At 39.3% G+C, this 15995-nt stretch overlaps 2 protein-coding genes across 2 annotated transcripts in view; both read left to right on the top strand.

Moving 5' to 3' along the window:
• LOC142341011 (sialin-like) overlaps window positions 1-15995 on the top strand; it is a 235460-nt gene that overhangs the window by 110118 nt on the left and 109347 nt on the right. The window lies entirely within an intron of this gene.
• Window positions 1-15995, top strand: part of LOC142341332 (fibronectin-like) — a 45734-nt gene that overhangs the window by 24407 nt on the left and 5332 nt on the right. Inside the window, exon 9 of the mRNA XM_075392258.1 lies at window positions 6592-6775. Within this exon, the coding sequence (XP_075248373.1) occupies window positions 6592-6775 (184 nt within the window). The remainder of the gene's footprint in view (window positions 1-6591; window positions 6776-15995) is intronic.

Here is a 15995-nt window from a genome sequence, read left to right as displayed (position 1 = left end):
ACTTGCAAGAATCTTGCAAGATAACCATTTTTAGCGGCAAAAAAACGTCCTACATCCTAGGGACCTAGTCTTAGACTGAAAACTCTTAAACAGTTGAAATATTTGAATGTACACATATTCTGCGCATCGACAAAATGAATTTATTAAAAAACATTAGAAAAATATTAAAATATAGCATCAGAAAAGGTGTAAAGCGTGAAGCCAGATTAAAAACGACGCGAGCTTAGCAGGCTGGTAGAAATTTTTTTATCTTTTTAATTTTTACTCCCTACTTTTTAACTTGAAACTTTGAATGTATGCATGAGTGTATTATAGATATTTATAAATGTGGGTCCTTCTGTAGTTTTCTCATTAATAATTTTCAGGAGCGCCTTCAAATTTTTCTTTGTCTGTCAAACGATGAGAACGTAATTCATCAAGTGAAATCAGACGGTACTTTTATGTAATGGCGAGGTCAATCAATACGTTATTGTTAAAAATGTTTATTTCTGAATTTTCTCCTTCTCAATAGAAATTATGTACATTTGAATTCAGCAAGCGCAAATATTTTTGTGATAATTTTAGTTGAAATTTTGTAAAATGGTTGAAAAGAATTATTTGTGAAATATTTTCTTAATTGTGAAGCAAATGTCAGATATGCATATTGAGCAATTCTCCAAACATTAGTCGGTGTTAATTATTTTTAAGTTTCTCATCTTATTTTTTTTATCCTACATCCCTACTTATGCACATTTTTCAAATGAAACAATCTAGATCGGTAGCGTACAACTAGAGCCAACGGCGATCAAGTTAACCTATATGTCTCCGTTAAAACATTGCAAAACGGGAGTTAGAAATAAAAACCATAGCCAAAAAAATAGAACTGAACTGTCTCAATTAAAAGACTGCAGACCAGGAGCTAGAAGTCAAAAGCAGTTAGTTTAACAATGATAAAGGCAAAAAAAATGAATAGTTTGAAATTATCACCTTTGCAGAAATGTAGCACATCTATAATAAACAACTGCCTAAAACAACATCAAGTCAAAAAACAAAACTTTCCATACAAAACCGGCCAATTTAGGTTCAAAGGCGGCCGTCTCGGTTGAAAAGTTTCATAGACTGTCGCTAATAATTTTTGGAAACCGAAATTTATTTAAACCAAAAAGCGAGCAATCGATATAGTTTCTTCGTAGCTAACAAAGGCATGAGGTTATGTGATAAATCTTAACGTTTGGCAAGCATTTTGCAAATATTTATACGTATTAGAGATTACACAATTTCGTTGGGCTGATCCTATTCATTAGTCTTGCATGGTGAAATATGAGAGGCAATTTTCTCGCTTAACTGCATTCTTTACTAAGTAACATCCTCCAGCCCGGAAGATCTCGGGTGAACTGGAGCAAGTTTAACGGGTTGACGGACGAGCGGACGAACGGAAAACATTTGTATGACGGCGGAATTTGAGAAGTTGTTGTCACCATAGCAGAGTTCTTCAATCAAAGCGGTGGGATAATAGCTACTGCTGTGATTTTTTGACAATGCAGTCTGAGTCACCGCCCCTAAGGTTATGCTTGACTGATTTTTGCTACTTAACTCAACAATTTAGAGCAGGTAAATACTCCTTAAACGAAGGCAACCAAATTGTATTAGTTTGATTCCGGGTGCGCGCGTACCAATTACGATTGTTGAATGTGTCGACGACATCAATTGGTGGAATTACTGTTGCTTTTGTACAAAATAGAAAAACATTAGGTTTTTCTTAGCCTACCTCGGATGGGTTTGCGCTGACGCACAAAAGCAGACGTGCTTCGAATGCGTAAGTGCGTCGCAGCAGAATCTGAACTTCAAGACTGCATTTTTGAGGAGACGTGCACCAAGGATGGTTGCAGTACTCTTTTAAAACAACGAACCAACATCTCGCAGTTGCCAAAGTGCGGATTGAAACTTCAATTTGATCTTTTTATGCTCAATCTCTTTGGCGCTATTTACAATTTTTCTTTTCCAATGCCACTACACATCATTAGAGAGGAACTATAGTCAGTGGACCGAATGTCTTCTACAAGGGCAGCACAACTAATCAGACAAACGAACAGAAATGAGCACCTCTTGTCCGTAGTGCGACAAACGAATACAAAAAGGCCAATTAATCGACCCTGGTTTTTGTGAAACGAAACAACAAATACAAAAACTTTCTGTCCAAGATGCATTTTGCCTGTATGAAACTTAGTTTAAGAATGTCATATGGTTCCTGTACTTTTGATCATAGGTGTTCAACGCCTCGATGATGATTTTTGAAGTGAGCCTACCTCATTCGGGTGTTTCATCTTAAACTAGAATTCAACTACTCGCTCGATACAAAAATACGAGCGGGTGAGCCCATTATTTTTGGTTAACTGATTGTAGAGAATGATGCTGCTACTAGACAAACCGAATGAATTTTTTTTCCTGAGCAGGGCATTTGATATCAAGCTCGGCTTCCTCAATTTCAACAATTCTTGTCAGATGGGCGCCGATGTATGATAGCTTTTAAGGTAAAGTGAAAGATGGAGCATTTTGTTTGACGAGGTTTGGATACGTCTAAAAGTAATATAGCTACTTCATTTTTTTCTTCTGGTATAACGCTGAGCTTAATTTGATTGACGACGTTAGTATTTGACACAATGGGGAACCGCCCAGTCACCAAGCAGTCATATCCGTTCAACAAGCTGTTGAACCGCAAAACAACATTGGACAGGCTTTGCCTGCTATTGATTGTTGGAATAACAGAACCGACAATGTTGTTCCATTTGTCCACAAATAATGGTGATCACAGGATTATTTTACTGGTTTTGCAAGGAAGTTGAGCTTGGCTTGACAAAATTTTTCACACGAGCGGCGTGGAGAGGGGCCACCAGTTCCAAACTCGGACCAATCAAAAGAATGTTAGGTGCAACTCGGTATCTTTCAGGTTGACTGACATCTCAGTTTTTTTCTTACTAGAACTGAACTAAACTTTGGGTTCTAAGAGAAGCAAAAGAAACTAAATACAACTGAGAAGCCATCATCAAACATGTGGTTTTCAAGATGATATAACAGTTTTGAACAGTAATTTTTTGCTATAGTATTTTCAACCAAATGTGGCAATTCAATGTGCCATACAAGAAACCTATCATGTGTGTCTTAGGATAACTTGACATCTCAACGTTTTTAGTTATCCATATGTCTTTCATAAAAAAGAACGAGACTTAATAAACGCTTTTTGTTTGTTTTCTACTTTTTGATGGTTCTCCAACTACCTGGACTTAAAAATAAAGTGTCATTGTTGTAATCTCATTACAATCAAATTTCTATTTAAGTCAAAACTGACTCTTCCGTGGTTGAAATGATGACTCCTGAGCCAATGGATTGAAGATAATCATCAACTCTGCAAGCGGTATCTGACACATGGCTTGAGAACTTCGTAAGCTTGAAGCCACAAAGATGGAGACGATAAACCATTTCCTTCGACTGGATGACGTCATTTTCGGAGGGCTCCACTAAATCTAAGGAAACGCCCTTGCAGATTCTTTCAAGGACGGCTTCCGTATCCGTATCTTTTTTGGCATTATCACGTGCGGTGCGTTTTAGTGCGTTTTTCTTGCTACAGATATGTTTTCCCCGCAAATGTGGCATGTATATTCACAACTTGCAATGTTTGATTCCGGATCTTCCCGCAACGAAATGCGTCAGGGTGGGAACTTTACGCCAGAAATGTCGTTGATACTTTTGCTAAATTTGGTCCCATACAACGAATGGATGATGCTTGAATAGTTAGAGTACGTAGATGAGGCGCAAAAAATTGCTGCAACATTGAGCACGCTGCGCACCTATTCTGTTTCTTTAGATTATTAATTAGGATGTATATTAGGCACCCCTCATGCCCTGAGCAACTGTGTACTTTTTGGGTGTCTTGAACTTTAATAACCGGACATTTACCTTGAGATTTTTTTTGTTTTAATTGAATTAGAACATAAAAGTATATGTTCGGCATTTGGACGTTCTCCTTATCCAAACAAATGTTTGCCGCTCAGCAAATTAGTGATGCTTAGCACACATCCAGTTATTAACGCGAAAAGAAAATTAAGCACGGTACGTAGGCAACTCCTTTTGGCCCTTACTTACAGCAAAAGCTCATCGTTCTGCTTTTTCTGTTTAGGCAACATCCATTGTTATATCGGTCGACATTGAGGGAATGTTCCACGCAGGTGGATTGAGTACTGCCGTATACAATCTGTAGTGCATCAATATACACGCCTTATTTTTAGGGCAAAAGACTCACCCACTTTCTCGCACTGCGCAATGCAGGGCACCGCAAATTAAAATGCTAAAGTGTGTCCGGAAGTCTCAAAAGCTTCAAAACCTATTCGACCGGGAATTTTTTCACGCACTAACAATAGAAAAAATTGAGTGAGTTATTGAGTGAGTTTCTCAATGACTCACTCAATAACACAATGAGTTATTGAGTGAGTTTCAAAAAAGTATATTGTAGTGGTGGCCGCATTTAAGTGGTGGAGATAGAAACCGTTACTTAGATACTAGTCAATCAACACCATTAGCACAAAAGATATCTTCATACATGAAGTAACAATTAACTTGGTTACCATGACCAGGTTTATAAAACAGCAGATCACCAGTTTAATAAATCATTTTTCAACAGATCATCTCAGTTTTCCAGATATCAAATATATGTTTTCAATCTCCCCATTTTGGTCAGGTAAAAATAAAAACTCATAATTAATTAAACTTAACTAATCGTGTTTTTATTTGGAATAGTAAAATCCACTCAACCAGGTTTTCCACTAAGATAGGGGAACCCATTCTATTTGGTTTGCAATTGGGATACTGAAACCCGCACAATCAAAAGTCTTGAGTCATTATGGAAACTTCTTTTGCTTGCAGCTGGCTCACAGTTCTGCGCTTCTTGCTATCAACATTATAGCGTTTCCTTGCATTAGTATGACTGAAACCAATTTCGCAAGCCTGCTCAAGGCAAGTGTCAATCCAGCGGAGCACAAACTTCTGTTCTCATTGAGCAGAGCTATTCGCTTCAATGTCTTTCTGACCAATTCAGAAAGTCCTCCAAATGATTCAAAAGCCATGTGAATAAATTGAACATCTTTGTTGGCACATTATTGGGAATATTGCTCCAAATTCCTCTCCTCCACAGCTCTCAGGGCAAAACCAACCTTCCTCGACGCATTTCAAATAATACTGGGTTGCAGTGCGGAGGTAATGGTTATATCCAGAGCTGGCGGTTGCCCAGCAGACCAACAAGGTAAATACACATCTCCAGGTCGAGAATTTGTTTCAGGTATCAGGTTTTTCTACTCGCAAACTGGTGACAGGTTGGCAACCCTGCAAGCGGAAAAAAATTGTCCCTTAGGCGGTCGTGTTGCGAAATCATATCGCCCCGCCATTGACATGCAACAACATGATCACTCAGTGTATCGAAAAATACTGTTTTTCAATAGGGACACTTCCTTTCTTTTTCTTATATGGGAATGCCAAGTCTGTACTTCACAGCTGCACGAAAATCGTTTGGCAAGAGATGGAGGCCGAGAGCAGGTATGGGAATGTGACAATAAAGGAACCTTTTCTCTTTTGCACATTTGATTTTCAATTAATTTACGTCGAGAACTTCCTGTATTTTGCTTCGAGTAAGCTGCCATATTGACAAATCATTTATTCCATCAACCATTTTAGTAAAAGTGTGATCTTTTGTCGGACTTTGGCCGGTTATAAGCTCTACTAATGTAGAAAACTGCGATATCGAACCAATATAGGCTGCTTTTATCTGATCAGGCGCTCGTCGGATTCCAATTCCAGTCTTATTGATAGGCAAACAAGCTTGATGCCATGATTCATTGGACAAGTCTGTTCCCAGTATATTCTCAAAGGTTGTCCTTTGAAGCGAGTCAAATTCCTCAAAAAATATTTAGAGCTTCCTCTGATGGTGTATTGCAGCGCAGTGAACACACCATTTTTGGTGCTTCCAGGCAACTACGTAGAATGCCAAGAGCACACTGCGGGTCGTTTATACTCGAGGATCTCCAGTATTTTTTGATCTCTTGAACACGTTTCTGTATCGAGGAAGCAACGAATCGTGGGGATCCAACAGCAGCATCCAGTATTTCGAATCCCTCTCTACTGTTTCTTTTAATTCTGCTATCGATCGTGTTCAGAGCTTCTTTTGACCAGACCTCACATTTGTCTCTTCTGAGTTCTAGGCCGCAAGAACTCGGGGCTGCATTTTTCATAAATTGTAGTTTGGCGTCTCGGCTAAACCCATCACGTTTGCAATTTTTCATAAATTATTTGGCCTGTGACTCATTGAAATATTCTTTGGAAAAGTACGTCTGGGATCCACTTTATTTTACTTAATGGAATATCTGCGTGACTTCTAATTGACTTGACCTTCATTTTTTTCATTTTGACTTTAGATCCATCAGCTCACTTGAAGCCGTTTCAATTATGTTGTTGAAACTGAGATCTACGCACTTTAAACATTTAACACTAATCTTTAATATTTTTGAACTTAGCAAGTATTTTTCATTGTGCGAAAACTTTCGAAAAATTACTCATGTGTTACTTCAGGTGGTGTATCAGAATGTGAGCAAAAAGGGGAAGACAAATCCTGTAGCAAGGCAGAAGCGACTAGATCACTGGAAGATGATGGACCATCGTGGAATACAGTCTATCTTCTTACTGCTGCGGTCTCAATTGCTGTTTTGGTGATCATAGCACTGACTGCGTTTAACATAAAACTACTGAGAACTAGGTACCTGACGGGGCTATAGCGCAAGTATATCGAAAGACGCGAAGTAATTTGAGGTAACAATACTGAACGTCAAAAGTAAGTTCGCTTCCCCTAGTTTTAGAAATAATTATTCAATTTTTGAAGCAATTAGTTTGAGATCATCTTGCAATTAAATTTCAGAGAAAGTTTTTACACCCTTGATCCCCTACAATATATTGGTCTTGCCTATGAAATTTAGAAAATACGCAATGGTAACTTACCAGATACCCCAGTGTAAAGTTGATGCACTCCATCCAAGTCTCACGAGAAAAAGAAAACTGTCACGAATTCACATTTGATTCACATCTTTTCTCTGTTTAATGTTTAAAGCAAATGCAAACTCTATCATAGTTGAACAAAGGTGAAGACATACCACATTTTGAGACAACTTTCTTTTGACAACGAAACATAGATGGAGTTCATCAAAATTACACTGGGGTATCTGCTAAGTTACAATTGCGTATTTTCTAAATTTCATATGTAAGAAAGACTACTAGTGTAGGGGATCAATGGTGTAAATTTTTTTTCTGAAATTTGATTGCAAGATAGACAACTATTGCTTCAAAAAATGAATTTTTACTTTGTAAAACTAGGGGGTGCTAATTTACTTTTGCCGTTCAGTATTCATTTAAGAAGACGTTTACCGTGGTCGCTATGAAGTTCGGTCGCTATAACTTAATTAGTAGTAATAATTTCACATCAATTCCCCCGGGTCGCTAATTCATGGACAAATGAGCTGGTCCAACGCCTAAATCTCAGCAAGTGTTAAAAATTGCATTTCAATTAGGTCAATTGGAATATATTTAATCTACTGTCTTCACTTTTAACAACTACTGAAATGTATATTGTTCGACATTTGCTATGGAAAATTTTAGCGTCTGATATTCAAAGAAAATTTTCCTTCAGACCCCCGGGTCGAGGTTTTTGGGTGAATTTTTGTAAGAAAAGCGGTGATTGCGGTGAATGAGGTGATAAAAAATATTTCACCGCACTTCACCGCAATTCGTAAAAAATTCACCGTGTCGACTTTCTTGGTAAATTAGTCTAAGAAATGCGGTGAATCCGGTGAATGCAGTGAAAACAATTTCATTGCATTTCACCGCAACTCTTACAAAAGTTCTCTTTTTTTACAATTATTTCGCCGCATTTTTTACAAAAAGTCACCGCGTCAACTTTGTGGTAAATTAATGTAAGAAATGTGGTGAAAGCGGTGAAAAAAAACAAGTCAACGCATTTTACCGCATTTCTTAAAAAAAATTCACCGCAAAATTCGCCGCATTTCTAACGAAATATCAGCACATTTGCTTTCCGAAGTTTACTGAATCTGATTCAAGTTCACAAGAAATATCATAGAAGTAAGTGACAGTTGCCACAGTGGAATAAGAAGTTGAAGGCATTCAGGAGGTAACGGGTTCGAACCCGTGTAAGGAAGTTTCTTTTTGAAGAATACTGATAACGCGGTGAAATAATATAAATCATCGCGATTCATCGCACAAAGATGTAAGAAATACGCGGTAAAATTTTTTTCCACCGCATTTCTTAAAAAAATTCACCACCAAACCTCAACCCGGTCCTAAGTGTGCAAAAATATCATACGGGTCGGCAAAGTTTTGAGGTTTGATTGGTTTTAAATAAATTCTTGTCAAAAAGTATCTTAGGCAACCCAGTTTTTAATAAACTTGATTATTGGTGGCTGCTTTTTTGGCAGTTTCATCAGTCGTGTAGCGCTTTAATCGTATTTCCATACTCGCCAGCCGCAATTATTTTCTTTAACATTTCTTTACATTTTGAGAGTTGTGAAATTTTCGAATGTTCTCACCCAGCAAAATGACATCTCAACTTTTGACTGGACATGTTCAACAGTGTTATTTCGGAAACAGTTGAACTCTCTTTTGAAATTGAAGGCTGTGAACTTCAATTACTATCAGTATCCTGTAAATTGGTCCTGCTTTTGTACTTAATTAACAAAGTGATTCCCGTATCGCGGGTACCAAGTCAATTTAATAATAAAAATAAATTTAAAACATTGTAAGCTGCTACATGAGACATGGGTATATCTAATGTAAAATTATACCCAATGTGATAACACCCAATTTTCCTTTTGATGATTTCGCTCGATAATCCGATTGCAAATTATAGAAGTTGTTATTAAAAGCCTGTCGGGATGATATAGTCCATTTTCGGTTGTGATAGTTTCATACCAATTACCAAGGGTCGCTGAGGCATGGCGAGGGCCCGATAGTTCTACTTTTTTTTGCGCTGAATCATTTAACCCCGCATATCTTTACCCTAGATCGTTTCACCCCTTCATTATTTCAACCCTCTGACATCATTTCAACCCGCTCACTGCTCTGTCATTTAACCCCGCCAATTACCAGTCGACAATAAAAGCAAGTTTTCCTATTATAAGTGGATGAATTAATACCATTCTATGTGTGGTTGTGATAGTTTTATATAAAGTCCAATGGGGCGCTGAGGCATTAGCCTTTCGAAAATATTACTCCACTAAATTGAAAGTTCCGATTATCTTAACTAAATTAAAATAATGTCAACTAAATTAAAAACTAAATTTAAATTATATCATCAATTATTTCAAGAAATTAAAAGTTCCAAAATGAAATTGGACTGAATTGGTAGAGGGTTTAAATTACAGAGGGTGAATTGATGGGGTGTGAAATAATTGAGAAATTGAGGTGAAATGAAGGCATGGCCATCTGATCTAATCTGGCATGGTCATCCCATCTAATAAGCATGGTCATCTGGGTGATATATTTTTATGCCAAATAATCGTTTTGGTAATTTTAACAATAGGTTAAGATATTGGGTTTTTGTCACATTGGACTCTCTGGCAACAGGTATTTTGTCGTGTCACCATCAGAGCAATATCAATAAGATTAATATTAATTGTTCTATTGTGAAAAATCATCTACACCTCAGCATTACGCGCCTACGAATAAATATTAACTATGCTACTTTTTGGAATTTGGCGACGAAGAATAAAGACATAAAATAGTTAACAATTTCTAATCCTTCCCTTGTCGTCATGAAATTGCGTAGGTTATGTCCACAGATTCTGGAAAATCATTTCATAAAATTCAATTTAAAGAGCTGTGTTACTTGTTTAGGAGATTGGTAAAAGCCAAAATTATGGCATTTTCTCAAACAGGGATGGAAAAGGTAGCCGGTTAAAATTCAAAAAAAAAACATTTTTCAAATTGCTTGATGAAGCAATAACAAAATTTACTGTGTTCGGTCAAAACAGTGCAGTTGAAAAACAATATTTGAAACTTCAACAATTTTTGGCTGATTTCGGAGCAATATTTGCTGAAAAATTTAACAATAACAAAAATCCTACCGACGAATAGGATGAGGAGCCCGTTTTGCTACTACCCTTAGCAACAATTGAAGTAATCGAGAAGTTTTCTAGGCTCCCGTCGAAGTATAGCCTGGAATGTTATAAAATTAACTGTTATCTGCCCAAGAAATTTTTTTTTCGAGATTATTCATGTACGGGAATTTTTGTAACATGAAATTCGTGCAAACCGGAAATTTCCAGGACTGCTGGAAAGCAGCACAAATAGTTCTTTTTCTTTTTCAAAGAAGGTGATTCTTTCAACGCATAATTTTTAGGCCAAAATCATATCTACCAGCTTCCGTTACAATTTTTAAAAGTTATTTTGATCAGGTTAATTATTTTTAAGTGAAGCAAAAAATTCTTATCTAAAAAACTAATTGAATTTCTTCAAACATTAAGGAGTACAATGATGAAATTAAGCGACAAAATTTAAAATAAATGGTCAAAGTCAATTTTTTTGACAAGGTGGTCTTTCAAAAAATAGAAAAAAGACAATTTCACTGATCAAATGTCAAATTAACGGATACAGAAAAATCTTATACGACTTAATTTGATCTTACTTACAAAAACCAATCTATACAAGTAGGCAGAAAATGTCACAGAAGAAGATAATTAAATTTGGGGGTCCACAAAACTCAATATTGGGTTCATAACCTTGCATCATCTACGTTAATAGTAGAAGTAGTAGTAGTAGTAGTAGTAGTAGTAGTAGTAGTAGTAGTAGTAGTAGTAGTATTAGTAGTAGTAGTAGTAGTAGTAGTAGTAGTAGTAGTAGTAGTAGTAGTAGTAGTAGTAGTAGTAGTAGTAGTAGTAGTAGTAGTAGTAGTAGTAGTAGTAGTAGTAGTAGTAGTAGTAGTAGTAGTAGTAGTAGTAGTAGTAGTGGGGGACAAAATCCAACCTCACCTCCACGTGGTGTCCCCTGGGGGTAGGTCTTGTGCTGCGGCTCTCCGCTCACATGGTCGAGCTAACGAGGCACTGGTCTTCTAGTTTGTGGCGCAACTAGTCGTATCTCAGCCTTCAAACACCAAAGCAATGAGTACATTCAACCATGGCCCCGAGTCCCGGGTAAGGGGTGCTAAGAATCTCCCGAGGAACCAACTCAGAATTGCAACTTTAAACGTCAGAACACTGACCCAAGCCGGATCTTTAGAGGCTTTGAAAATGGATCTGGCGCAATACAAGTTGGATATTCTGGGAGTGCAGGAGACGAGATTGCAGGAGCAAGAAATTGATCTCGGAGACCACAAGCTCTAACTGTCTGACTCGTGGTTGTCTGGTGTAAAGTCGAGACAAGGAGGAGTGGGCGTTGCTGTAAAGAAGTTATTGATAAACAGCATCGTAGAACAAGTGGCTCTAAGTGAACGTATTTGCTACGTCAAGTTCGCGGCTCGGAGGAGAGCCAATCTAGCTGTTGTTGTCTGCTACGCACCTACGAATGAAGCTAGTCTCCAAGAGAAGGATTTGTTTTGGAGTCAACTTTCTGACCTAGTTTCCAGCTTCAAACATAGGGAGCGTATTTGTGTCATCGGTGACCTCAATGCAGAGCCTGGACACCAGTTGAATGACACCATGAGCTGCAGAGGCCCGTTTGGAATGGGTGAAGAAAATGAAAATTCGGAAAAGTTGTTATCATTTTGCACTTCACACAAATTGCTCGTAGGTGGTACATGGTTCCAGCATCGACAAGTGCATCGGTACACCTACAACCCTCCCGATCCGAGTTGTCGAAAAAAGATGCTGGATCACATTCTGTTTGCAGAGAGATACAGAGGATGTCTGACGAATGTGAGGACCAGAAGAGGGAAAACCACAATTACCGATCATGAACTGGTCATTGCGGAAGTATCTATGAAACTTTTGTCTAAAAAGCCATGTTTCACGCCCAGAATCAGTTCTGCAAAGCTGCAAGATGAAACAACGCGTGACTTATTCACGCAGGATGTCAAGTTACATCTTGATAAGAGCGGCGATTTCGAGAATACAGAGCAGTCTTGGGACAATTTTCGAAAAGCCCTGAACCAAGCAGCAGTGAAATGCCTCCTTCCGGACAAGCGAATGAACAAACCTTGGATTTCTCCAGATTCTCTGGAACTTATCCGGAAACGAGCTGATCTACAGTTGAAGAAACACAGCAGCGCGGTGGCGTTGTTAGAGTTCACAAACTGCTGTAAGGAAGTCAGAAAAGCTCTACGTGCAGACAAACGGGCATGGCTTGAACGCAAAGGCCAAGAAGTGCAGAGCTTTGCGGACAGAGGCAACTTGAAGGAGGTTTTTGGGGCATCACAGCAGATTTGCCGAAACTGGAGTCCCCAGTTGACCAAATTAGTTTCAAGCACTGGCGTCAACTTACGGACGAAAGAGGAACGACTTGAACGCTGGACGGAACATTTTAGTCAACTCCTGAATCCCTCAACATCCAGTTGCAGTACGAGATTGGATCCCGAAGAAGCAGCTGAAAGCTTGTCGATTGACCTGAGCCCAATTCGATTTGAAGAAGTGCTTGAAGCTGTCCGCAGGTTGAAGAATGGCAAGGCAAGTGGACCCGATAACATTTCCTGTGAGATGTTGAAAGCACACAAGTGTATTGTCGAGTGGCTCTGGGACATCATAGATAAGTGTTGGTCGACGGAAGTTCTGCCCGATGACTGGAAGGTAGCAGAAATTGTCCCATTATACAAGAGTAAAGGAAAGAGGTCAGAGTGTTCGAACCACCGAGGGATCTCTCTATTGTCAGTACCAGGCAAAGTGTTCGCTTCCGTTATTCTCAATCGATGCAAAGATTCAGTGGATCGCGTCTTAAGGGAAGAGCAGTGCGGCTTCAGAAAAAGCAGAGGATGCGCCGATCAACTCTTTGCCCTGCGTCAAATAATAGAGAAATCAATGGCGTTTCAATTGGATATTAGCTTTTGTTTCATAGACTTTCGAGCGGCATTCGATTCGGTCGATCGTGAGCAGATGTACCAGATAATGAAACACTATGGTCTTCCGCAAAAAGTGATAAACATCATAAGAAACAGCTATGATGGATTCAAATGTCGAGTCAAAGCCGAAGGTGAGAAAGGACGCTTATTTGATGTCAGAACGGGCGTTAGGCAGGGTGATGTGTGGTCCCCAATCCTATTCGGCCTTGTCATCAACTACATTTTGGCTAACTCGGTGCATGGAGGATTAGACATTGGGAGATTGGTGGCTGACTTAGATTTTGCTGATGATGTTGCTCTCGTGGGGGTCTCAGACAGTGAGGTGCAAGAAAACCTACATCGAATCGAGGCCCTTGCGGAAGCCGCTGGTCTGAAGATTAATGTGGCTAAAAAAAAGAATATGGGCGTAAAATGCGACAGCCGAAATGTTTTTGCAGTGCCTAGTATCCAACAGAACGTGGAGATACTCACTGGAACACATAAAGGCAAACTAGGACTCCTGGCAGAGACATCTAGCCAGTCACGACTACCCATCAGCACGGAGGTGCTGCTGGGAACGAAAAAGAAAGCGGGCTGGTTCGAAACACAAGATGGCCGGAAGCTAAGATTGAAAAGCTTGGCGGTGGCTAAGCCAGCGTTGGTAGCTTCACAACAACAATCTGCGGTAGCAGATTCAGAGTCGCTAGAAAATCAGAGTCGGTCAGTGGTGGCTGACCAAGAGTCTTTAAGATGTCAGAATTGTCAGCGGCAATTCAGTACAGTTACCGGACGCAAAGTGCACCAAACAAGATTCTGCAAAGCCGGTTTGTCAAAGAATGTCTTCGACAAGTCAAAGTTCGAGCAACTAGAGGCGAGCCTTACCTGTGACAAGTGTGAAAGAAAGTTCAAAACAGTCAATGGCCGAAAAGTTCACCAATCGAGATACTGTGGCAAACCTAAAGCAGCTGCCACACGCGTGTTTTCCTGCAAAGTACAAGATGTTCTCGGAAACGAGTTTGAAAACATAGAAGCGTTCAAGTATCTCGGATCATATGTCAGCCTCAAGCATGGAGACCTGCAGGAAGTCAATTGCAAACTTGCAGAAGGTAGACAACGGTTTGCTAACTTCCAAAATCTCTGGAAGAGCAAGCAGCTCAGCGTGCACCTCAAGTGCAATTTGTACAAAGCACTCGTTTTATCAGCCGTGCTGTACAGCTCAGAGACTTGGACTCTTTCGAAATTAATGGAGAGAAAACTTGAGAGCTTCCACTGAGGTTGTCTTCGGAGAATTCTACGTGTGTCATATCTGGAGAAAGCAACGAACGAAGAAATTATGTCAAGATCACGAATGCCCCAACTATCCACGATGATCATGCTCAAACGGATAAAATGGTACGGACACATCCAGAGAATGGAACCAGGAAGATTAGCCCGCAGTGCCTTCGATTGGGACCCGCCCGATCAATACGTCCATGCTAGACGCGCTCCTGGGGGGCAACGGAAAACGTGGATGAGTCAAATCGAAGGAGACTGTGTACGAAACAAAGTATCGTTCACCAGATTGCAGGAGAAAGCAGCAACCGGGTCAAAGAATGCCTTCAACAATTTCGTCGTACAGCACTTCACAGAATAACCAAACAAATAACTCTTCTTGTTTTGTTTGTATTTGTTGCCAACCGTGCCTTTATTTCATATTTGGAATTAACGTGTTGAAACAGTAGTAGTAGTAGTAGTAGTAGTAGTAGTAGTAGTAGTAGTAGTAGTAGTAGTAGTAGTAGTAGTAGTAGTAGTAGTAGTAGTAGTAGTAGTAGTAGTAGTAGTAGTAGTAGTAGTAGTAGTAGTAGTAGTATTAGCAGCGAAGTCTTTAGGGATATACCATGGGTTTTCACCCTTTATGTCATTAGTGAGTAAGTTTGAAATGTTGGTTACAGTTCGTGCATTGGCAGAGTATACTCCAGGTACATAGATTGGCTTCGTTGATCTTTTCGAAGAATTTCCAAAATTGCTGTGTTTTTCGTGCTTTTCTGTTTTCTTTCGTTGTTAAGTCGATGTGTTTACTCAGAATGTTCTGCAGTGTTCCGTTTTGTGTCCAGAAGTTATCGTCGGTCCTTTTGAGTCTGGTTTTGGGAATGTTGAAGCTGGAATTGGAGCCTTGTCTGGTTCGTTCATTGGTATTACGTGATATGTAGTCTGATATTTTATGTCATACTTGTGGTCAGTGATGGCGCAGAACAGTAGGAGACTGTGGAGTTCGAAGTACATTGAGAGTGCCAGTAAAATGAGTTCTTTGAGTCTTTCTTTATGGGAATTGTGTTGTTCAGAATCCACTGTGTTGCACTTTTCTGTATTCTTTCGATGTTTGACAAGTCTGTTTTGGTGAGGTACCAGACCTCACTGGCGTAAGATATGACGGGTACCACGTATCTTGTGTATGCGTTTAGTTTGGCTTTAGTCGATGACTTGAAAGAAATGTCACTCTTGAGGAACCACAATGATTTCAGAGATTTAGTTCGACGCAGATTACAGTTTTCTTTCCAGGAGAGGTCGCTCGAGATTAGGACACCAAGGTCTTTTTGAACTTTAACAGGTTTGACAGCGACTTCGTTCATTTTGACCACTGATTGTTTTTTGAAGTGTATCAGACTACATTTGTCAACATGGAGATTCATTTTGTTTGCGACACACCAGTTATGTAAACTTATTAGGTCACTTTCTAGGATTTCATGAGATGTGCTTAACAGTTTGTAGTCATCGGCATATCCGAACTATTCACTTTCGCTTGCAACAGTGGGGAGGTCAATTATGTATATTAAAAACTGTAGAGGACCCAGTAGGGACCCTAGTGGGACCCCGCTAGTGACATCACGGAAATAAGAACTTGAGTTGTTTATTTTCACGCATTGTTTTCTATTGTCTAGACAATTGGCAATTAGTTTTAGGGCTGTTC

This window comes from Convolutriloba macropyga, chromosome 6 (genome assembly GCF_964194025.1).
Source record: "Convolutriloba macropyga chromosome 6, txConMacr16.3, whole genome shotgun sequence".
In the NCBI taxonomy this organism is placed as follows: Eukaryota; Metazoa; Xenacoelomorpha; order Acoela; family Convolutidae; genus Convolutriloba; species Convolutriloba macropyga.
Note: the sequence above shows the minus strand (reverse complement) of the source record. Positions and strands in the feature narration are given on the sequence as shown.